General features: G+C 46.5%; 3 protein-coding genes across 3 annotated transcripts; all 3 read left to right on the top strand.

Moving 5' to 3' along the window:
• Positions 1-1,316: 1,316 nt before the first annotated feature.
• Positions 1,317-2,144, top strand: LOC139218224 (claudin-20-like). The gene has a single exon (XM_070849785.1). It carries the CDS (start codon positions 1,317-1,319, stop codon positions 2,142-2,144), a length of 828 nt encoding a protein of 275 aa, XP_070705886.1.
• Positions 2,145-7,483: 5,339 nt separating this feature from the next.
• Positions 7,484-10,676, top strand: LOC139218088 (interferon-induced protein 44-like). Its single transcript, XM_070849626.1, has 7 exons — positions 7,484-7,520; positions 7,627-7,660; positions 7,825-8,020; positions 8,972-9,118; positions 9,222-9,393; positions 9,811-9,911; positions 10,181-10,676. Exons 1-7 carry the CDS (start codon positions 7,484-7,486, stop codon positions 10,364-10,366), a joined length of 873 nt encoding a protein of 290 aa, XP_070705727.1. The 3' UTR covers positions 10,367-10,676.
• A 3,077-nt stretch (positions 10,677-13,753) lies between these two features.
• LOC139217922 (interferon-induced protein 44-like) lies at positions 13,754-23,085 on the top strand. Its single transcript, XM_070849426.1, has 8 exons — positions 13,754-13,809; positions 18,791-18,829; positions 18,936-18,969; positions 19,132-19,327; positions 21,143-21,286; positions 21,390-21,558; positions 21,976-22,076; positions 22,346-23,085. Exons 2-8 carry the CDS (start codon positions 18,793-18,795, stop codon positions 22,529-22,531), a joined length of 867 nt encoding a protein of 288 aa, XP_070705527.1. The 5' UTR covers positions 13,754-13,809; positions 18,791-18,792; the 3' UTR covers positions 22,532-23,085.
• The last annotated feature ends 1,198 nt before the right edge of the window (positions 23,086-24,283 follow it).

Below are 24,283 nucleotides of genomic sequence, written 5' to 3'. Positions count from 1 at the left end.
GCGGACGCTTATCACAGTGTTGCAGTGGGCGATTCTTCACACAGTCACATGATGGGCGACACCTTGATTCACACTGCAGCCGGACAAAGAACAGCTCAGCGGTTTTATCACCAAACCAGGGCGAGGATGACGAGCCGATGGTGCACGCCGATTGTCCCAAAAGCACAAATGATCCTGTCAGTCGTCTGAAATGTGACTGTTTTTGAGAGCTAAGGATGCCGACCAGCAGATATCATCAGTGATAATCAGTAATGAGCCTTTACCTTCACGCTCAGTATCATTTTTAAGACGCAGTGTCGCATTTTTCAAACGCTCGTAAAACTCTTTCTGTGACTGCGGGGGGAATAAAAACAAAAGCCAAGCAGCTGCATTCAGAGAAAACAATCAGAAACAATCATCTGTAGGCAAACGGCTGCTTTTGTGCGGCTAAAGGCGTCACTGAGAACCATTTCTGCGGCGTTTGCGTGGCTCTGTCGCACCTCGCCATCAACTCATCAGATAAGAACGCTGCTCTGCGGCTCCTTCAGCGCCGCCGGTGACCTTCAGGTTGGAAGCAGAAACCTGTTTCCTGAACCCGACTTCGGCCAGTTTTGTTCGTACCAACGTTTCTTCTGTTCAGAGGCGGGAGGGAACAAAAGAAAAAGAAAGGAAGGACGCCTGGTGCATCTTTTACAGGACACAGAATGGGATGAAACTGTATGTACAGTTGCCAAGGAGACGCAGGCAGAGAGGGGTAGTTAGAGGCTGTTAACCCACACACCCGGTGTTTTCATTCACACGGCTTCTCTCTGCTTCGTCCTCAGGAATCACTTCAGGAGACACAACACAGGTAGGATCCCGGCTCCTCTCCAACTTCACTGTGAAACACCATTAATCCCCCCTCTTGTTGCAGGTTTTAAACTCCACCAAGACATTAGGGTGGAGTGAATTAGAGGAAATAACTTCACTCTGACGGAGCTTTTAGTTTTTCCTCCCTGGTGATGTCTCCTGCGGTGGAAAAGCAGCAGACCCAAGGGACGCTGCCGCTTTAAACGGACATAATTGAGTGTCAATGATCACCACATCAGCTGCAGAGTAACTAATGCAGGCAATCAGCGAGCTCACCCCCACAAAACAGAAATCAAAAAACTGGGGGAGAGAAACGCTCTCCCATCAGCAGCCTCAGCTGTGCGTCCGTCACGCTCCCATGCTCACTCCGCTTCTCATTTCTCTCCTGGTTGCAGCCCGCTGGAGCCTGAGCTGACGAATTATCTGCTGTCAGACCTGCCGGGACGCCAACAGGGACCCGAGCCGGACGGAGGGGGGGGTGCCGAGCCATGCTGTCCGCTGCCATTCAGATCCTGGCGTTCGCCCTGGCGCTCCTGGGCGTCCTCGGCACCACGGTGGCCACCCTGCTGCCCAACTGGAAGGTGAGCATCAACTCCTGGTCCAGCATCATGACCCCCATCTCGCAGATGCAGGGGCTGTGGATGGACTGCGTCTGGTACAACTCCGGCGTCTTCAGCTGCACCATGAAGAACTCGGTGCTGTCGCTGCCGGCGTATCTGCAGACCACGCGGGCCGCCATGGTTCTGTCCTGCATGGTGGCCACGTTCGGGCTCTGCCTCGCCTCCCTGGGGCTTAAATGTACCCGCTGGGGGGGCAGCCACCGAGCGAAGGGGCACACAGCCATCGCCGCGGGGGGCTGCTTCATCCTAGCCAGCTTCCTCTGCCTGGTCCCCGCGTCCTGGTTCACCAGCGAAGTCATCACCGCCTTCCTGACCACGGACCTGCCAGACAGCAGTAAATATCAGCCTGGGGGGGCTCTGTGCGTGACGTTTATCTCCGCCGGCTTCCTCCTGGCTGGAGGGGTAATTTTTTGTTTGTCGTGTCCTGGAAAAAGAACCAGACGACCGGACTGCGCCTCCAACGCCGACCCTGACAGGCTTCTGCTGTACCGAGGCGAGCAGCGGAGGCGGGAGCTGCAGACGGAGAAGAAAAACAGTGGAAACAAGGAGGTTCAGCTGCAGCTGGACGAAGTGAAGCCGGAGAAACCTCCTCAGGAGAAACCTAAAGTGGACCTGGAGCAGAGGCTCTACTCGTCTCCCTCCAAACTCCCCCAAAAAGACATCAAGGACAGCTACAGCCTCCAGGAGTACGTTTAACCCCCACCGCTGAGTGGTGAAACGTGGAGTTTTCAGCTGAGGCTTTCTGGCTCGTAGGAAGGGGGAGGTCTGCTGGGGGAGGTGTGTTAAAGGGGGGAATAATTACCAAATGTTGTCCAGGACAGACTGTGGATTCAGAGAGGAGACGGAGAGAACGGGAGGAAAAGAGGTGCATGAAAAAGGCACCAAACGCTGTAAATCCTTTTAAAGACTGCTGCAGCTTTCTCACACCAAAGGTCTGAGGGCAAAAAGATGCTGATCATTCAAAAAAAAAAAAAAAGAAGCTCTGCCTGACATTGAAAAGCATCATTTTCCAGCTGTAGATGTCTGAGCCCAAAGCAAACACGCCAAATAAAAAGACAAATACCTGCGATGGAGAGAATTATTCTAAGAAGGAATGAAGTCTGTTTGTCTTCACTCACTTTCTGCCTCCGAACATCAAACACTGTTTTCAGCCTGGAGGTTCAAACTAGAAATACCAGCTGCCAACTGAACTAATATTCACTGCTGTCATCTTTAGGATGATAAACTGATGACTTTCTCTTTACAGAAACAACAAATTACTTAAAAACGACTACAAAATCAGATGAAATGACCACATAGATTCGTTTATCAGTTTGAAACTAGTGCAAAAAAGAATCAACTTTATTCATAACCTTGGACTCAGAAACACCGGCTGTGTTGGTGAATCTGTTTCTTTTCAGTGAATATTATAACCTAAAAAATAATAATAATATCAAAGATGTGTAAAATTCTGACCAAAAGCAGCAGAGAAACATCACAAGACACCGACTTGGATTGATGATTAATCAGAAATCGATGACTTCATGGAAAATATTAAGCAGAAGCTTCAAGCTGTGGTGGTTTTATTAAAAGATCGTCATGAAGAACACAAACGTCAGGTTTCCTCTCCAGCTCGTCAAATAGCTCCAAGTTAAAAGCACAGTGTGTCGGCCTGAGGTTTCACACATGCCTCTTTTACAGTACATCAAATTAAAATAAGAGCTAATAATAAATAAAGAAGCTAATAAAGACGCTAAGCTGTGAGGCTTCATGTAAATTATGCTGAAAATAAAACACTTTTTATCATCATCACTTTATTTCAGCTCATATCAATATAAAATAATGATGATAATAATAAAACTTAACTATTACTATTTAAAACTAATACAAAATAATTGTAGCTCTGGGCCGACGGTGCACGGTGCCCCCCCCCCCCCCGCTTTAAATGCTGCTTCTGTCTTTTTAGTTTTAGTGAAGCGTCGCAGAAACTGCAGCAAAAAACTGTCGATCTTTGGAAATTCACGTCTTCAAGTCCAGATCCAGAGCAGCACAAAACCAGCGGCGTCCACTCCGTCTTTTCCCAGCAGTACTGGGGGGGGGAGGAGGTCCAGAGCAGCATGGAGAGAGAGGTAATGATGCTCTTTGCTTTCCCATTATCCTCACGCCATGGTTGGATGCACACACACACACACACACACACACACACACACACACACACACACACACACACACACACACACCCTCCTTCAGCTGTATGAAAAGGACATGCAGTCATTTTCAGGGTGTAACTTAAAGCCCGACGGACAGCCGACGGTCCTCGGTGACGTGAACATCACCGGTGGTCGTCCTCTAACCTGAGGTGAGCTGTCAATCAAACCTGCCAGCACCTCTTGGAAATAAAACGGAGAGAAACCGCTGAGCTGAACGCCCACACTGCCTCTCAGGAAACGCTTCAAACCGGCAAAAAGACAAGAAAAAAAAAAGCAAACGGTTTAGAGTCGATGCGTCAGCGTCAAACCTGACAGTGACTGAAGCCCGAAAACTCCAAGCATGACAGAAAACAGCATCTTTGGCTTCTGCAGCTCAGTGTCGCTGGTTTTTTTTTTGCTGCTTCTCTCAAACAGTTTTTTATTTCGGAGATGGATGCTGAGGTCACACCATCTTCTCAACCCAAAGCCAGGGAGCACGAATATGTTGCTTAAAGAGCTTCATGTGACCACTATTGTTTGACAGTGGTTATGAAAAAATATCTCCTGTGTGTTTGTTTTCTCTTTTGCTTGGTTGTGTCATAAACTCAGAACAGCATTCGGTTAAAAATGGTTTTGTTGATATTTGATTGATGGAGACGTTCACTGTGTGACAGCTAGAAACAAGAAGAGCAGAAGTAAAGAAAAGAAAAGAAAAGAAAGGTGAAATGATGCTGGACAGACTCAAATATTTATAAAGAAGTGTGTGAAAAATAAAAACTGTCTATCTCTGAGCAGGTCGACAGCTTCTAGAAAAGAAAAATAACCAACAAGGGCTACAAACGTGAACAATGACATAATCAGTGCATTGACTCAGTAAAAACAGCTCATCTGGGTGTTTCTGACAGTCAGTCAGCTAACGAGCTAGTTAGCTGGACTTGACCCAGTCTTCATCTGGTTTCAGGCTTTAAGTGATGAAAATGTAAAATTTTATTTTAATTTCATTTTTCAGTTAACCCTTGTATGGTGTTCGGGTCTGTGGGACCTGATTTCATCAGTTTTCATGTTTTTTATCAAAAAAAAAAAGATACGATTAATCATTTTTTCAGACTCATCAATATGAGCCATATGTGATTCCTTTTGATAAAATAATGAAAACTGGTCCCACAGAGCCGAACACCATACAAGGGTTAAGTGTATTTTTGGGTGAATTTCAGTCTGAAAACCACAAAGACAAAAGACAACACAGTGATTTTTCTTTTCACACTTTACCTCCGTCATGTTTTCTTATGGTGCTTCTTCTGGGTTTGTTTCTTAACGCTGATTTAAGTGGGCGGAATAAAGTTCACACAAAAACGATAACTGAAAAATGATGAAGTAAGAATAACTACTAATAAGAACAAGCGTTTTCAGATCACACGGATCACATGTTCAGTTGCTGGTTTATCGTGTTTGTACAAAATTCTTTGAACCCAAAATGTTTTCGACATTTTTAGAATCCGGATCTAATGAATCTAACTAACTGACCAGCTGAGGAGAGTCTGGGTTCATGTTTCATCTGTTAACAAATAAAACATGACTGAACACTTTGCTGGCTGATGTGTTTTCTCTGAGGCTTCATGGCTGCAGTTTAAAACTGAAACCGTGAGTTTAAAGGATGGAGTTCAGTGACCAACCTCTCTGCTTTGGTCTCCACCAGCTGATGTTGGCGGGGACCAATTGGGCTCCGCTCAGGTTCAACAGGTTTGGATCAAAATGCTTCTTCTGAGTAGCTACGGAAGAGGATTAGGATCATCTGGGAACTCTTAGTTTGGAACTAAACTCTGAATCGTATAAATCTGAATATAGACTAAACTAGAATTCTAGAAATCTGATTTTGATCCATTAACAGAAGAATGAAACATGAACCCAGACTCCCCTCAGATGGTCTGGATTAATTACATTCAGACTTTAAAAATGTTGGAAACATGTTGAAGAATTCTGAGCTTAAAATATGATAAGATAAGATCAACTTTATTGATCCCGAAGGAAATTATTTTGCCAGAGTACAACACAAAAGTTGAAGCATATACACAATTACAGTCGATTACAGAATAAAGTCGGCAGCATGTGAACTTATTTGTCAGAACAAATATCCATAGGGATTTCCTGAGTTTCTACATGTCGTTAGCGGTCTTAACATGTTCCGTAAAATAAGTGCAAAGCTCTGCGCTGTGAGTTTTGAACTTGAAGACTTCGATCCAGCCTGTAGACACGGGACTGTGGAGAGCTGCCGTGAAGATCCTGAGCAGCAACGATGGGAACGCTGCGTAACGTTAAGTCACATTCATATATTTAGTTTCCTCACTTTGTTCAGGAGCATTTCTAGTGTTCAGATACTATTTTCCCCCTGGTGTAAACTGCTACATTGTGTATGCTAGAAAAAGTATATTTAGAGTTTAATGTGCCGGACTTTTAGATTTCTATTTGACTTATTATTTAAACACAAGCCATCATCTTTTCCAAAACCCATCTAAGTAGTTTTGGTGCCTAAACCTAACCAACCTGCCGCCGAAAACTGATGATGATAAAAGAAAACTGACACAAGAATGAAATAAATGTGATTTCGAACCCCCTTTCTCCTCAGTGAAAGATACCCACATGAATCTGAGGAATTTATTCTTGTTGATTCTGCGTGACTGGACCGGGTGTAAATATCTGAATAGCAGCCGTCTGGCTATTTTCACCAGGGTGCTAATAGAGGCTCTGTGTTCAGGCCGGTCACGGAGCGCATGTGTTACTGCGTTGATGTTCTTTTATTCGTGTAAGCGAACTTTGTCCCCTGGTGACCCCGTAGCCTCTGTCTGGATGGCGTGGAGGAGCGAGCTAGTTAGCTAAATGGCTAACCCTCCAGTTTCTGCTGGTTCACTTTACCTCCATGACGTTAACTCAACCAGTAATTGTCATAATGCATTACTTAAACTTTTGAACTGCCAGCATGTTTATTGGTATGACTGCATTTCCACAGTTGATGTTTATTTTACTGCAATAGTGGCATTAAGTTGATGTAAACAGCACTGAAAGGTCCCAAAGTCTGTATGCTACACTGTCTGACAGTGGGTGGAGTGTTGACACCTTGATAAAAGTGAAAGTAAAAACTCTTGTATTATCAGTTCAGTTGATAAGACTTATATTCAGTCTTCACTTTGCTCGAGGACGACGACACAACAGGTACAAAACTTCTGCTACATTTTGTGATATCAGGTGATAATTATTGCAAATGTTATCACTTTAAGAACTGATGCCAACTTGACAAATTAATTATTTTTTCAAAGATTTTGTGTTTTTAGTACATTTAGTTTCATCTATTTAATGTGTGGGTTTGATTTTTTCTTTAGTTTTTCTGATAATTGATCATTTTGTGTGTTAGCATTTTATTGCAGGTATGGCTTCCATCTGTCTCCCTCACAATACTCTGTTTAGTACATAAGAACTAGATCTTCCCCTGTGGCGTAGGTGTGGCAGCAAACTGCCAATAACTGGAAAGGCATTTGTTGTTGTGTGAAACCTCCTCTGAGGAGAAAACACTCCGTCTGGTCGTATTTCTTCAAACCGACCACAGTCGTGTGGGGCAGTGCTAAGCCTGGGATACAGATACGGTGATCTTGCAAAGTAGTCTCAGGGGAAACCTTGTTTTGGGCAGTTAAAACAGTAAAAGACATCCGATATGTTAACTCTGTGAGACTCTGGAAGCACTGCCTCTTTCATCCACAGGGACAACACACCAAAATAAACACAAAATTAAAGATCCATGTCGCTGCTTTAAGCTCATGAAGTTACTACAGTCCATAATAAGTTTTACTGTATGTTTGTCTGTTTCATTCTGCAGCAATGGGAAGCGGCGAGTCCAAACCTGAACCTCCTCCACGTAAGACCGTCTACAGAAACACAGCTGTTGTTCAGGGGAGGTTACAGATTGTTGCATTACAGCTTTGTTTTTTGTTCTTTTGTCTTGTCTGAACGTGTCTCGTCAGTTCTCAGCAAACCATGGAGGGAGATAGACTGGCGGTGAGTGTCTGCAGCTTCAGTGTGCTCTGTCTTCTCTTCTTCCTTCTTTGGTCGATGGCATCCTAACTGTCTTCCCAGTTGCTGAGAAACATCTGTGCATCAAACAAAAAGTGGAAACTTACAGTTCAGTTCATACTGTGATGTGTTGTTTCCCTCCTGAGCAGAGACAAACAGCGCGCTCTGCAGTCTGTGAGGAACTACCAGCCTCCGGCTGAAGACCTTCAGATCAGGATTCTTCTTCACGGGTCGAACGGATCTGGAAAGTCCAGTTTCATCAACTCTGTCCAAAGTGTCTTACGAGACAGAATGTACACACATGCTTCAGCGGATAACATGTTTCAGGGTACTTTCACCAAAAAGGTATGAAGAACTTTTGATTGTGTTGACACACAGCATCCCAAACTCTTTGTCATCTACAACTTTGAGAGAGAGATATTATTATTGTTATTGTTGTTGCTTTCATTATGATGTATTTTTAACCAAGCACTACAAAGTTGTGGAACTAACTAACACATGAACTAAACTAAACTAAACTAAACTCAACGAGACAACATATAATGTCCTGTGATGACAAATAAGAACCTGCCCCAAAAAAGGCCAGATTAAAAACCTGCTGCAGAAACATGCTATTTTCAACACTTTGTTGTCCTTGATTACTTGTTTTAAGTACTACTGTTATATTACTATATTATTATATTATGTTATATTAATATATTACTGGTCCCAGGTAGTGGACCGGGGTAACAAAATGGTTTATTCAGTGACTGGTTGGCCTGGAAAACAAGTGAATAGGGTTAGATAATAAGGCACGGACCGCTCGTATCTGCTCCGGATTCAATTCTTCATTTATCACAAAAACAATCATAAAACAATTTACATTTCATTAACTTAGAACCGAGTGGGGGAAGTAACTTGTATCAGGTAGTCGGGGCCAACATAAACTCGTATATTATGTTTCAATTCACATATCCGTTGATGCGTCCACAGACGCGTCCATTGTTCCGCTTTCCCGCCGTTGGCTAAGCTAACAGCTAGCAGCTAACAGCTAACAGCGGCTGCGTTTCCTCAGGGAAACAACTTATCGCCACAACCCCACATCCCGTCACAACGTTACATCGTCTTTCCGAATAATGTCCACCCTTGCTGAACAACTGTATTCATGGTTTCTCCCTGCCGTCAAAACCCAGCAACAACACACAGCACACAGTTTCGCTCACCCTTTCTCTAATTACCTCCTTAATTAATTAAAAGACACAAAAAAACACACAAAGATTGTGGCATCCTTGAGTGTACCACACTTTCACTTTCTAGTACATAACCTACAAGATCCAAAAAGGAGGCCCAGGAACCTTTTACCCGTTTGTCTTCAATGACATCATGGGCCTGCATTCAATGGGTGGAGTCCTTGCTGACGACGTCAAACTGGCAATGAAGGGACACGTGAAGGAAGGTTACACGGTACAGCTGCTGCAAACTTCTCCACTTTCTCTGTATAAAATGTTAACTCAGATATTATTCATCCATATCACAACTGTCATTTAACTGAGTTCCCTTTTTTTAGTTCAATCCTCACCAGAAGTTGTCAGACGATAATCTGTTCTACAAGAGAGCTCCAACTGCCAACGACAAAGTGCAAGTTCTGGTTTGTGTTGTTTCTGCCGAGACGATATCTCAACTTCCTGATGACACTTTGAAAATGATTCGGGACATCAGGAAGGAGGCCAGTGATCTGGGTGAGGGCAGGAATCTGTTTTTCTACTTTAATAGATCACAAAGCTTTAATAAACTCATATTCATGTAGTGCTGTAGTCAGTCGGTATCAGTGTTTGGTGAGACCACCCTTTGGCGAGACTGAGTGCAGCAACAAGACACCAGGTGGTTCTCCTGCATCAGAGAGGTCTCTGCCAGGTAAAGACTTCAGAGCAGACTGGGCTCCAACATGTTCTGTTCAGGCTCCTCTGAAGAAGCACTAAGAAACCAAGGAACCTTCTTGAAATCTGAAGACAATTAGATGTTCTATGTTTGAAAGCATTCTTACTCCACAGCATTTCTTCACTGCTGCCTAAACCTTCTGCAGGGTTGATAAGCTGCTGCTGCCTCTTTGTATTGATCTCAGTTACTCTGTCGTCTGTTTCCTGTTCCCCTGGCAGGGATTCCTCAAGTGGCCGTTCTCACTAAAATTGATAAGGCCTGTCCTGAAATCAAAGAAGATGTAAAGAACGTCTACAAGGTCGACTACCTGAAGGAGAAGGTATGTTTAATCAGTGATATTATGAATGAAGGAATCACAGTTGAAAACTAACTGAGTTAAACAGCCAAAACATTTTCAATATGACCACCGTCTGACTCTTTCTCTCCCTAAAGCTAGAAAAGTTTACAACGTCCACTAATAACTGCCTTCTAGTTTGACAGTAAAGACCGTCCACTGCCTCCATCTGAAACAGCTCGATGGTCCTGTGTCTAGTGAGTTTGGTGTCGGTCCAGTTGATCACATGGCTGTTGTGATGTTTTTAATCGTAGATGGAGGAGTTCAGCGCAGCCGTGGGAATTCCGATGAACTGCATCTTCCCAGTGAAGAACTACAGCGAAGAAATCGACCTCAACAGTGACGTTGACTCGCTGATCCTGAGCGCCCTGAAACACATCATCAACTGCGGGGAAGACTGCATCAGCTTCAAAGCATATCACTCTGAGTTATTAGGCTGATTGATCACAGAGTAACAAGCAGGATTCTTTACACAATCTTCTACGTTTCATTACTTTGTGCTGATTTGTTTTTTACGTGTTTTAGCTTAAAGCGTCTTTTTTCTTTCAGCTTAGTAAATCTGCTCCTTTTGGACGACATGGGTGTAGTCTGATCACAACAATGTACGACTTGTTTCTATTTGTATATTTCAGGCTGCAGCCATAATCACAATATGATTATTATCACAATTAAAGTATATTTCATCCTACGTGGGAGTAACATTTATATACATCAGCATGTTAAGGGACATCTGGAATCAAAAAGCATTTTTGAGCACAAAGTACGTTATAATTAATTGAACATGTTTGATTTGTGTGACACAAATAAATTTAAAGTGTTAAAATGATGTTTAAAGAGTTCTGTGGTCGTTTGTTCATGAGATGAAGCTGTTTTGGAAGCTGTTCAGCCTCAAGGCTTCACTTCAGTACAAGTTTCATCTTTCTCATGCAGGCGCAGCTGCTCCTCGAACACATTGATGAGGTGATTCTCTTTCCTCCGTCCAAAACTCAGAAACATGTCAACCAGCTGACTTCAGTTGGAGCTGATTGGCCGTTGAACCTTCCAACCTAACCTGCTACCTCCTGAAACAGACAAGAGACTTTCTGGTCCTTTAGTCCTCAGACCAGCAGGGTTTAAAGATGGCCGCTCTCCTCGTGGCTCCTTTGCTTTAAATTAGCTTTAAATCCAGATGTGGAGTTCAGCTGAGCAGCTCTCTGAGGTCCCTCCCTCTCTCCAGGTGAGCTCACCTTTGGAGGCTCCTCCTTCATCTGCAGTCTTGGTTGATGCTTTTAAAAAGCAGCTTAATTCACTGAGTTAAGCTGTTCTACAGGTTTTATGATCTTATTTAGGATTTTACTTTTTATTCTACTACTTTTTTTCTTTACCTCCATGAAGCACTTTGTGACTTTGCTCTCTAAATAAACTTTACTTAAACAAAGTCAAATCACAGAACAGAAATCTTTGCTTCAGCAGGTCACAGAGGCAGCAGCACTGAACTCAGACTCAGAAGATCCCAGTGATGCTCTGCTCAGCACCAGCGTTCAGCAGCAGGAGGTTCAAGGATGAGACCAAGTGACGACAACAACAGGAGGAAGCAGAAACTGAGCTCCTGCTGCCCCCTGCTGGAGCTCCCTGATGGTACACTCCACTTTTTAACATTCAGCTGCTCCTTTGGCAAAAACATCAAACCCTCCCAGAGCTGCAGGTGATTCATGATAAATACCTGGAGCTTGGGTTAGGGTTAGAAGGAGTTAAGAAGGAGAAGAAGAAGAAGAAGAAGAAGGACAACAACAATATAGGTGCTGTTATGATGTAACAGCTCAGTGTTTTCATGTTGTTCAGGCGACTTTAATGTCTCACACAGAAACACACAGAGGACCTTTAGTCAAACTGTTTACCTGTATGTTCACCTGAAGTCTGTTTGCACCTGTCCTCTTCTCCTCCAGCTGCTTCTTACTCTGTTTAATGATCTTGGTGAAATGTGGCGTACAGGTGAACTTGAGCTGTAGTGACGTCCTCCAGCCTGCGGGGGGCGCTGCCACCACGTGATGCTGAGTTAATGCTGTTAATGTCTCATCGTCATCCTGACACTCAAATCTGTGTTTTGTGTCATTTTGTCACTGAAATCAAAAATGTTATAATTTTCTAGATGTATTCTGATTATTTCTGGAGCTGAAGGTAAAAATTAATCAATATCTTATTATTGATTATTATTGTATTATATTATTAATAACTTTAACTGCTACTTTAAGCCTGCAGTGATCAATCATTGTGATCAGTTCATTGAACACATGGACAGACATTATACATCACTGTGCACAAGAACGGAGACACAAGCAGAGACCTGATCCACGTCTACACAGAGACCTGATCCACGTCTACACAGAGACCTGATCCACGTCCGAACAGAGACCTGTTCCACGTCTACACAGAGACCTGATCCACGTCTACACAGAGACCTGATCCACGTCTACACAGAGACCTGATCCACGTCTACACAGGGACCTGATCCAAGTCCAAACAGATACCTGATCCACGTCTTTACAGAGACCTGATCCACAACTACACAGAGACCTGATCCACGTCTTTAAAGAGACCTGATCCATGTCTACACAGAGACCTGAACCCCAGGATCCTCAGGACCTGCACCAGCCAGCGGTCTCCTGTCCTGTGTCGCCTCTTCAACCTGAGCCTGGACCAGGAGAAAGTACCAACACTGTGGAAGACCTCCTGCCTGGTTCCGGTGTCCAAGAAATCGTCTTCATTGGACCCAAACGACTACCGACCAGTTGCCCTCACTTCCCATGTGATGGAGGTGCTGGAGAGGCTGGTCCTGACCCATCTGAGACCACAAGTGAGACCACATTCTTTGATTTCTGCAGTGCATTCAACACCATCCAGCCTTTCCTGCTGAGGGAGAAGCTGCAGGTGATGAGTGTGGACGCTCCCACCATCTCCTGGATCACCGACTACCTGACAGACAGGCAGCGCTCCATCTGATGTGGTGGTCGGTGGTACAGGAGCTTCACAGGGAACTGTGCTGTCTCCTGTTCTGTTCACCTTGTACACCTCAGATTTTAAACACAACTCCGAGTCGTGTCACTTACAGAAGTTTTCTGATGACGCAGCAGTTGTAGGGTGTATAAGAGGTGGAGGGTACGGAGGAGTACGGGGCTCTGGTGGGTGATTTTGTGGAATGGTCTGGTCGGAATCATCTGCATCTCAACGTGGCAAAGACCAGGGAGATGGTGATCGACTTCAGGAAGAAGAGGACGGCTACACAACCCCTGAACCTACTGGGAGAGGACATTGTCACCGTGGAAGAGTACAAGTACCTGGGCATCCACACTGACAACGGACTGGAGGACGAACACTGAAGCTGTGGACAAGATGGGGATGAGCCGCCTCTACTTCCTGAGGAAGCTCAGATCCTTCAACGTGTGCAGCAGGATGCTGGAGATCTTCTCCCAGTCTGTTGTAGGCAGCGCCCTGTACTGGGCAGTGGTCTGTTGGGGGAGCAGCATCAGAGCCGGCGACACCAACAGACTGAATTAATTAACTGACAGAAACTGATCAAGAAGGCCGACTCTGTGACTGGCTGCAAACCGGACACTTTTGAAGTGGTGGTGGAAAGAAGGACCACGAACAAACCTGACCACCACTTCACCCACTACTGGACAGACAGCGGAGCAGCTTCTCTATCTATCTATCTATCTATCTATCTATCTATCTATCTATCTATCTATCTATCTGTCTGTCTGTCTGTCTGTCTGTCTAGTCTGTATGCTGCACTGTCTGACAGTGGGTGGAGGGCTGACATCCTGATAAAAGTGAAAGTGAAAACAGTTCAGTTGTCCAGACTCATATTCAGTCGTCACTTTGCTCGAGGACGACGACACAACAGGTTCTGCTACATTTTGTGATTGTGAATTGTTTAATATCAGGTGGTGATTATTGCAAATGTCATCACTTTAAGAACTGATGCCAACTTGACAAATTAATTATTTTTTTAAAAGATTTTGTGCTTTTAGTAAATTCTTTAGTACGTTTTTAGTTTCATCTATTTAATGTGTGGGTTTTGATTTTTTCTTTAGTTTTTCTGATAATTAATCATTTTGGTGTGTTTGATTTGGTTTTATTGTCACTCTTTAGGACTTTTGTTACTGTGTCTGGTAAAGGAAGTTTCCACACACTGAGATCTATGAGATCTATGCAGCCGATCACTTATTTCCTGAGCTGTCGAAGCGTACAGGAAAAAACAAAGGACGTGTCTGATCCTCCTCAAAACCCCATTTTACTATGTTGTAAAGTTATACAGTACTACTATTAGGTGATTCCTGGTTGTGTGTATACATGCATATATATATATATATATACACACACACACGTATATATATATATACACATGTATGTATATATATATGCTCCCCCTTGAGCTGCCACCTTATCGTGGTGGGGGAGTTTGAGTGCTCGTATGATCCTTAGGAGCTATGTTGTCTGGGGCTTTATGCCCCTGGTAGGGTCTCCCAAGGCAAACAGGTCCTAGGTGACGGGCCAGACTAAGAGCAGTTCAAAAAACCCCTATGAAGAGAAGACAACGAAGGACCGTGACGTCGTCCGGTATGGCGCAGCCGGGGCCCCCCCCTGGAGCCAGGCCCGGGGCTGGGGCTCGCATGCGAGCGCCTGGTGGCCGGGCCTTTGCCCACGGGGCCCGGCCGGGCCCAGCCCGAATAGATGACGTGGGTCCGACCTCCTGTGGGCCCACCACCCGCAGAGGGAGCCGTAGGGGTCGGGTGCTATGTGGCACGGGTGGCGGTCGAGGCGGAGTGCCCCGACGACCTGGGCCTCGGAGACAGCCTCTAGCTGTAGGGACATGGAATGTCACCTCGCTGGGGGGGAAGGAGCCGGAGCTTGTGCGGGAGGTTGAGAGGTACCGGCTAGATATAGTCGGGCTCACCTCCACTCACAGCTTGGGCTCTGGAACCCAGCTCCTCGAGAGGGGCTGGACTCTCCATTTCTCTGGTGTTGCCCGCGGTGTGCGGCGGCGGGCTGGTGTGGGCTTGCTTATAGCCCCACAGCTCAGCCGCCATGTGTTGGAGTTTACCCCGGTGAACGAGAGGGTCGCGTCCCTGCGCCTTCGGGTCGGGGACAGGTCTCTCACTGTGGTCTCGGCCTATGGGCCGAACAGCAGTGCAGAGTACCCGGCCTTCTTGGAGTCCCTGGGAGGGGTGCTGGATGGTGCGCCGACTGGGGACTCCATTGTTCTACTGGGGGACTTCAACGCCCACGTGGGCAGCGACAGTGAGACCTGGAGAGGCGTGATTGGGAGGAACGGCCTCCCCGATCTGAACCCGAGTGGTGTTCTGTTGTTGGACTTCTGTGCTAGTCACAGACTGTCCATAACGAACACCATGTTCGAGCACAAGGGCGTCCATCGGTGCACGTGGCACCAGGACGTCCTAGGCCGGAGGTCGATGATCGACTTCGTTGTCGTGTCATCTGACCTCCGTCCGTGTGTTCTGGACACTCGGGTGAAGAGAGGGGCTGAGCTGTCAACTGATCACCACCTGGTGGTGAGTTGGATCCGCTGGCAGGGGAGGAAGCCGGAGAGACTCGGCAGGCCCAAGCGTATCGTGAGGGTCTGTTGGGAACGTCTGGCGGAACCCGCTGTCGCTGCGGTTTTCAACTCCCACCTCCGGGAGAGCTTCTCACAGATCCCGGGGGAGGTTGGAGATATTGAGTCCGAGTGGACCATGTTCTCCACCTCCATTGTCGGCGCGGCCGCTCGGAGCTGTGGCCGTAAGGTCTCTGGTGCCTGTCGTGGCGGCAATCCCCGAACCCGGTGGTGGACACTGGAAGTAAGGGATGCCGTCAAGCTGAAGAAGGAGTCCTACCGGGCCTTATTGGCTCGTGGGACTCCTGAGGCAGCTGACAGGTACCGGCAGGCCAAGCGTGCTGCAGCCCGGGCGGTTGTGGAGGCAAAAACTCGGGCCTGGGAGGAGTTCGGGGAGGCCATGGAGGAGGACTACCGGTCGGCCTCGAGGAAATTCTGGCAAACCGTCCGGCGCCTCAGGAGGGGGAAGCAGTACCCCACCAACACTGTTTACAGTGAGGGTGGGGAGCTGTTGACCTCGACTGGGGATGTCGTCGGGCGGTGGAAGGAATACTTCGAGGATCTCCTCAATCCCACCGCCAGGTCTTCCACTGAGGAGGCAGAGGCTGGGGATTCAGAAGTGGACTCGTTCATCACCCAAGCCGAAGTCGCCGAGGTGGTCAGAAAGCTCCTCGGTGGCAAGGCACCAGGGGTGGACGAGATCCGCCCTGAATACCTCAAGTCTCTGGATGTACAGGGACTGTCTTGGTTGACACGTCTCTGTAACATCGCCTGGCGGTTGGGGACAGTGCCTCTGGAGTGGCAGACCGGGGTGGTGGTCCCTCTTTTTAAGAAGGGGGACCGGAGGATGTGTTCCAACTATAGGGGGATCACACTCCTCAGCCTCCCCGGGAAAGTTTATTCCAGGGTACTGGAGAGGAGGATACGGCCGATAGTCGAACCTCGGATTCAGGAGGAACAATGCGGGTTCCGTCCTGGTCGCGGAACACTGGACCAGCTCCACACTCTCCATCGGGTGCTCGAGGGTTCATGGGAGTTTGCCCAACCTGTCCACATGTGCTTTGTGGACTTGGAGAAGGCATTCGACCGTGTCCCTCGTGGCATCTTGTGGGGGGTGCTTCGGGAGTATGGGGTCCGGGGCCCTTTGCTAAGGGCTGTCCGGTCCCTGTACGACCGGAGTAGGAGTCTGGTTCGCATTGCCGGCAGTAAGTCAGACCTGTTCCCGGTGCATGTTGGACTCCGGCAGGGCTGCCCTTTGTCACCGGTTCTGTTCATTATTTTTATGGACAGAATTTCTAGGCGCAGCCAGGGGCCGGAGGGGGTCCGGTTTGGGGACCGCATGATAGCATCTCTGCTTTTTGCGGATGATGTTGTCACGTTGGCTTCGTCAGGCCGGGACCTCCAGTGTGCACTGGGGCGGTTTGCAGCCGAGTGCGAAACGGCTGGGATGAGAATCAGCACCTCCAAGTCCGAGGCCATGGTTCTCGACCGGAAAAAGGTGGTTTGCCATCTCCGGGTCGGTGGAGAGTCCTTGCCTCAAGTGGAGGAGTTCAAGTATCTCGGGGTCTTGTTCACGAGTGGGGGAAGGATGGAGCGTGAGATCGACAGGCGGATCGGTGCAGCGTCTGCAGTAATGCGGTCGCTGTATCGGTCCGTCGTGGTGAAGAGGGAGCTGAGCCAAAAGGCAAAGCTCTCGATTTACCGGTCGATCTACGTTCCTACCCTCACCTATGGTCATGAACTTTGGGTCATGACCGAAAGAACAAGATCTCGGATACAAGCGGCCGAAATGAGTTTCCTCCGCAGGGTGGCCGGACTCACCCTTAGAGATAGGGTGAGGAGTTCGACCATCCGGGAGGGGCTCGGAGTAGAGCCACTGCTCCTCCACATCGAGAGGAGCCAGCTGAGGTGGCTCGGGCATCTGTTTCGGATGCCTCCTGGACGCCTCCCTGGGGAGGTTTTCCGGGCATGTCCCACCGGAAGGAGGCCCCGGGGAAGACCCAGGACACGCTGGAGGGACTATGTCTCTCGGCTGGCCTGGGAACGCCTCGGGGTCCCACCGGATGAGCTGGAGGAGGTGTCTGGGGCCCGGGAAGTTTGGGCATCTCTGCTAAAACTGCTGCCCCCGCGACCCGACCCCGGATAAGCGGTTGAAAATGAATGAATGAAATGAATGAATGAATGTATGTATATATATATATATATATATACACACATGTGTACATATATATATATATATATATATATATATATATATATATATATATATATATATATATATATACCGTGGTGGGGGTGTGGTAGCATACTGCCAGTAACCAGAAAGGCTTTGGTTGTTGTTTCTCCCCGCCTACCGTTGGTGTTTCATGTGCGCTCTTTAAACGATGCATTGCAGAGATCCAAGTGTGCAGAAACCACCAGGTGGCGCTTTGGTCTCTGTGTATTACTGTAATGATCATACTGAGTCTGTCATATCTGTTGGTTTTCCATAATGTCCCTTTTCATAGCTCAGTTTCAGCAGGATATTGAGACATTTTGTCAAGATTGTGAAACCTCCTATGAGGAGTTTTTAACTGGTTGTGAAACCGTCTTGATTTAATACAGATGCCTCTTGACGACCTACATAAGGGAACAAGACCATCAGTGAGATCAGTGTTTCTATTTTGTCATTCTTACTTATCCCAGCCTTTTTTCCCAGACCTCCTGGGGCAGTCACACCCCCACCACAGTGCTTGGTCTGCTGGTCTGGCTCATCGTTCTGGTGTAGGGAAAAACACACTCCACTTGACCGTCTGTTGTTGTGGAAAATCAAAGGAATCAGCCAGACACCAACTTCAGCAGCCGTGGGGAATTTTATTAAGTCCAACACAGCTTCACATTGAGACATTTTGTCAATAGTGTGAAACCTCCTCTGAGGAGAAAACACCCTGCCTGGTCGTATTCCTTCAAACCGACCACAGTCTTGTGGGGCAGTGCTAAGCCTGGGATACAGATACGGTGATCTTGCAAAGTAGTCTCAGGGGAAACCTTGTTTTGGGCAGTTAAAGCAGATAAAACAGTAAAAGTCATCCGGTATATTAACTCTGTTTTTCTGGGCTTTCTGAGGTGCCCAAATGCAGTTTCCATCCCAGGAAGCACTGCCACTTTCATCCACAGGGACAACACACCAAAATAAACACAAAATTAAAGATCCATGTAGCTGCTTTAAGCTCAAGAAGTTACTACAGTCCATAATAAGTTTTACTGTATGTTTGTCTGTTTCATTCTGCAGCAATGGGAAGCGGCAAGTCCAAACCTGAACCTCCTCCACGTAAGACCGTCTACAGAAACACAGCTGTTGTTCAGGGGAGGTTACAGATTGTTGCATTACAGCTTTGTTTTTTGTTCTTTTGTCTTGTCTGAATGTTTCTCCTCAGTTCTCAGCAAACCATGGAGGGAGATAGACTGGCGGTGAGTGTCTGCAGCTTCAATGTGCTGTCTTCTTTTCTTCCTTCTTTGGTCGATGGCATCCTAACTGACTTCCCAGTTGCTGAGAAACATCTGTGCATTAAACAAAAAGTGGAAACTTACAGTTTAGTTCATACTGTGATGTGTTGTTTCCCTCCTGAGCAGAGACAAACAGCGCGCTCTGCAGTCTGTGAGGAACTACCAGCCTCAGACTGAAGACCTTCAGATCAGGATTCTTCTTCACGGGTTGTCTGGAGCTGGAAAGTCCAGTTTCATCAACTCTGTCCAAAGTGTCTTACATGACAGAATGTACACACATGCTTTGGCGGATAACATGACTCAGGATACTTTCACCAAAAAGGTATGAAGAACTTTCTTTTTTTAATCAAGCACTACAAAGTTGTGGACTAGACTCTAACACTCTCAATAAGATCCAAACACAAGACGATCTGGATCAGGACAGAGGAAGACACATCCAGTATATACACCAGGAGGGATCAATCAGGGAGGGGGCACACAAGGGCAGCAAACTTTAACAAGGAAAAGTGGACCAGATCAGGAAACATCTAACTGTCTCAAATAAAGGCCTTTATTTACCTCTGAAGCAAATAAAGGAGCAGTTCATGCTTCCTCATACTGTGGTAGTTTCCATCCATCCTGTCATTGGGCGAGAGGCGGGGTACACAGTGGACTGGTCACCTGTCAATCACACACCAAGCCACCAATTAACCTACCTGGAGAAAACGCACACAAACTCAGGGGGAACATGCACACAGAAAGGCTCAGGGCTCAAATCTACCAGCAGATCTGAACCTGGAACCTTCGTGTTGTGAGGCAACAGTGATAACCGCTGCATCACCATGTGTGGCAGTGTGAAGGTCTGTTACGCCCCGACTCGCTAGGGGAAAGAGGCGTAGACATAAATGACCAGGTGGACAGGAAAGGTCAGCTCACAGTTGTTTTATTTTACCAACTGGTTGTTTAAAGTGCCGGAAAATCAATGACAGATGCAAAAAGGAGGGCGGTTGCCGGCTACTCAAACAAATCAGAACAAAAAGAGAACTCAACCTGAGCTTAATTAAACACCACTCAGGGGTGAAAACAAAAAGACTTCCTGGTCTACTAATAAACAAAAGTACAGGGGAGTAGTACCCTTAACGCTGAACAGCGTTTACACACAAAGCTACCATTACACAAACCAAAAAGGTAGCAGAGGCTAAGCCCACAGGCAAGACAGGTTTTAACCAGATCGAGTTCACACAAAGGCAAGCTGTTTACAAAAGAGCATCGCACACCACGTTCGCTAGCACCAGAAACAATCTAACAACAGCTGCCACGACTACTGGTTCCGGTCTCTTTTGAAGGAGCGCGCGGTGTTGAGACGCTCCCTCACTGGTTAATCAGTCCTCCAATGGCATCCGGGTGTAGGAGAGAGAACCAGGTGTGGGCGTGCCGCAGTCCAAACAATCACGCCTCCAGTTCACAGGCGGTGCTCCATAGCATACAGGAGGAGACAGGGGTGAAACACTAATACAGAAGGCCATGGGCCGTAACAAGGTCCAAAGATTAAGAAAATTACATTGATAAAATGTAAACTAATCTGATTTTGTTAGGATCCTGTTGGTTTCTGTCTCCCTCTACCTGCCACCTGAGCAGAGGTTACTCCAGGTCACTCCGCCCACACACCTGCAATTCACACACACCTGACACCAATCTCCAATCAAGCCACCCCCTCCTTCCCTGCCTACATAAGCCCAGATCACCGCTCTCTGCCAGACTGTCTGTTGCACTTGGTCCACTTCAGGCTCCTTTCTCCAAGACTACTTGTGGTTTTGCTCGTGTCTGCTCTCTGTCCTGGTTCTGGTTTTTGTCTCCCTCTCCTGTCTGCTCTTCCAGGTCTCCGTCCTGCTCCTCCTCCCTGCTCCACCTGGTTGTCTTCCCTGCTCCCCACCCCGGTCCTGCTTCCTGCTAGCCCCTTTTCCCCGACCTTGCTCCTCTCCATTGATGTAAATAAACCCATCTGTCTCCCAACCACCCAGTTGTTCTGTGTCTGCATTGTGGGTTCAGCCGGTCTAGTTCCGCCCAACAGATTTGCTGTAGACCAGCTGGGTTCTGTCTGATGTGAGCAGCTATACTGATCGTAATAACTTCCCTTTACTCCATACGTGCTTTCTAGTACATAACCTACAAGATCCCAAAAGGCCCAGGGACCTTTTACCCGTTTGTCTTCAATGACATCATGGGCCTGCATTCAATGGATGGAGTCCTTGTGGACGACATCAAACTGGCTTTGAAGGGACACGTGAAGGAAGGTTACACGGTACAGCTGCTGCAAACTTCTCCAGTTTCTCTGTATAAAATGTTAACTCAGATATTATTCATCCATATCGCAACTGTCATTTAACTGAGTTCCCTTTTTTTAGTTCAATCCTACGTCAAAGTTGTCAGAGGATAATCTGTACTACAAGAGAGCTCCAACTGCCAACGACAAAGTGCACGTTCTGGTTTGTGTTGTTTCTGCCGCAATATCTGAACTTCCTGATGACACTTTGAAAATGATTCGGGACATCAGGAAGGAGGCCAGTGATCTGGGTGAGGGCAGGAATCTGTTTTTCTACTTTAATAGATCACAAAGCTTTAATAAACTCATCTTCATGTAGTGCTGTAGTCAGTCAGTATCAGTGTTTGGTGAGACCACCCTTTGGCAAGACTGAGCGCAGCAACAAGACACCAGGTGGTTCTCCTGCATCAGAGAGGTCTCTGCCAGGTAAAGACTTCAGAGCAGACTGGGCTCCAACATGTTCTGTTCAGGCTCCTCTGAAGAAGCACTAAGAAACCAAGGAACCTTCTTGAAATCAGAAGACAATTAGATGTTCTATGTTTGAAAGCATTCTTACTCCACAGCATTTCTTCACTGCTGCCTAAACCTTCTGCAGGGTTGATAAGCTGCTGCTGCCTCTTTGTATTGATCTCAGTTACTCTGTCGTCTGTTTCCTGTTCCCCTGGCAGGGATTCCTCAAGTGGCTGTTCTCACTAAAATTGATAAGGCCTGTCCTGAAATCAAAGAAGATGTAAAGAACGTCTACAAGGTCGACTACCTGAAGAAGAAGGTATGTTTAATCAGTGATATTATGAATGAAGGAATCACGGTTGAAAACTAACTAAACTAAACAGCCCAAACATTTTCAATATGACCACCGTCTGACTCTTTCTCTCCCTAAAGCTAGAAAAGTTTACAACGTCCACTAATAACTGCCTTCTAGTTTGACAGTAAATACCGTCCACTGCCTCCATCTGAAACAGCTCGATGGTCCTGTGTCTAGTGAGTTTGGTGTCGGTCCAGTTGATCAGATGGCTGTTGTGATGTTTTTAATCGTAGATGGAGGAGTTCAGCGCAGCCGTGGGAATTCCGATGAACTGCATCTTCCCAGTGAAGAACTACAGCGAAGAAATCGACCTCAACAGTGACGTTGACTCGCTGATCCTGAGCGCCATGAAACACATCATCAACTACGGGGAAGACTACATCAGATTCAAAGCATATCACTCTGAGTTATTAGGCTGATTGATCACAGAGTAACAAGCAGGATTCTTTACACAATCTTCTACGTTTCATTACTTTGTGCTGATTTGTTTTTTACGTGTTTTAGCTTAAAGCGTCTTTTTTCTTTCAGCTTAGTAAATCTGCTCCTTTTGGACGACATGGGTGTAGTCTGATCACAACAATGTACGACTTGTTTCTATTTGTATATTTCATCCTACGTGGGAGTAACATTTATATACATCAGCATGTTAAGGGACATCTGGAATCAAAAAGCATTTTGGAGCACCTGCGACCTCCTGAAACAGACAAGAGACTTTCTGGTCCTTTAGTCCTCAGACCAGCAGGGTTTAAAGATGGCCGCTCTCCTCGTGGCTCCTTTGCTTTAAATTAGCTTTAAATCCAGATGTGGAGTTCAGCTGAGCAGCTCTCTGAGGTCCCTCCCTCTCTCTAGGTGAGCTCACCTTTGGAGGCTCCTCCTTCATCTGCAGTCTTGGTTGATGCTTTTAAAAAGCAGCTTAATTCACTGAGTTAAGCTGTTCTACAGGTTTTATGATCTTATTTAGGATTTTACTTTTTTTGCACTTTGTGACTTTGCTCTCAAAATAAACTTTGATGGTACCCTGATGGTACACTCCACTTTTTAACATCCAGCCGCTCCTTTTGCAAAAACATCAAACCTTTAGTCAAAATGTTTACCTGTATGTTCACCTGAAGTCTGTTTGCACCTGTCCTCTTCTACTCCAGCTGCTTCTTACTCTGTTCAATGATTATGGAGGGGTGGCTGGTTTTGAGCTCAGCTGCAACAGAGAGAGGTGCATGACTGGCCCAGGAGACGGCGCGGGAGAGAGGTAATTAGCACTTGAGAACACCTGCAGTAAATTGCCTCTCTCCCTATTTATGCAGTAGCACGTTGGGACCCAGAAAGAGAGAAGCTGAGAAGCACTGAGCGACCAGACCGCACCGAAACGGACACCTTTTGTTGTAGTTTTTAAATTAAGAGCATTTTAAGTTGAACTGACAGGCGAGTTTTTAGTGCTGGGGACCCACGGGGAGGAGGCTCATGCTACAATGATCTTGGTGAAATGTGGCGTACAGGTGAACTTGAGCTGTAGTGACGTCCTCCAGCCTGCGGGGGGCGCTGCCACCACGTGATGCTGAGTTAATGCTGTTAATGTCTCATCGTCATCCTGACACTCAAATCTGTGTTTTGTGTCATTTTGTCACTGAAATCAAAAATGTTATAATTTTCTAGATGTATTCTGATTATTTCTGGAACTGAAGGTAAAAATTAATCAATATCTTATTATTGATTATTATTGTATTATATTATTAATAACTTTAACTGCTACTTTAAGCCAGCAGTGATCAATCATTGTGATCAGTTCATTGAACACATGGACAGACATTATACATCACTGTGCACAAGAACGGAGACACAAGCAGAGACCTGATCCACGTCTACACAGAGACCTGATCCACGTCTACACAGGGACCTGATCCACATCTAAACAGAGACCTGATCCACGTCTACACAGAGACCTGATCCACGTCTACACAGAGACCTGATCCAAGTTTAAACAGAGACCTGATCCACATCTAAACAGAGACCTGATCCACGTCTACACAGAGACCTGATCCACGTCTAAACAGAGACCTGATCTACGTCTACACAGAGACCTGATCCATGTCTGAACGGAGACCTGATCCACGTCTTGTCACGGAACAGGACTGAGGCTGAGGCGCAGCACTCAGTTAATCAAAGGCAAAGGATTT

The sequence above is a fragment of the Pempheris klunzingeri genome, chromosome 18 (genome assembly GCF_042242105.1).
Source record: "Pempheris klunzingeri isolate RE-2024b chromosome 18, fPemKlu1.hap1, whole genome shotgun sequence".
Lineage (NCBI taxonomy): Eukaryota > Metazoa > Chordata > Actinopteri > Acropomatiformes > Pempheridae > Pempheris > Pempheris klunzingeri.
Note: the sequence above shows the minus strand (reverse complement) of the source record. Positions and strands in the feature narration are given on the sequence as shown.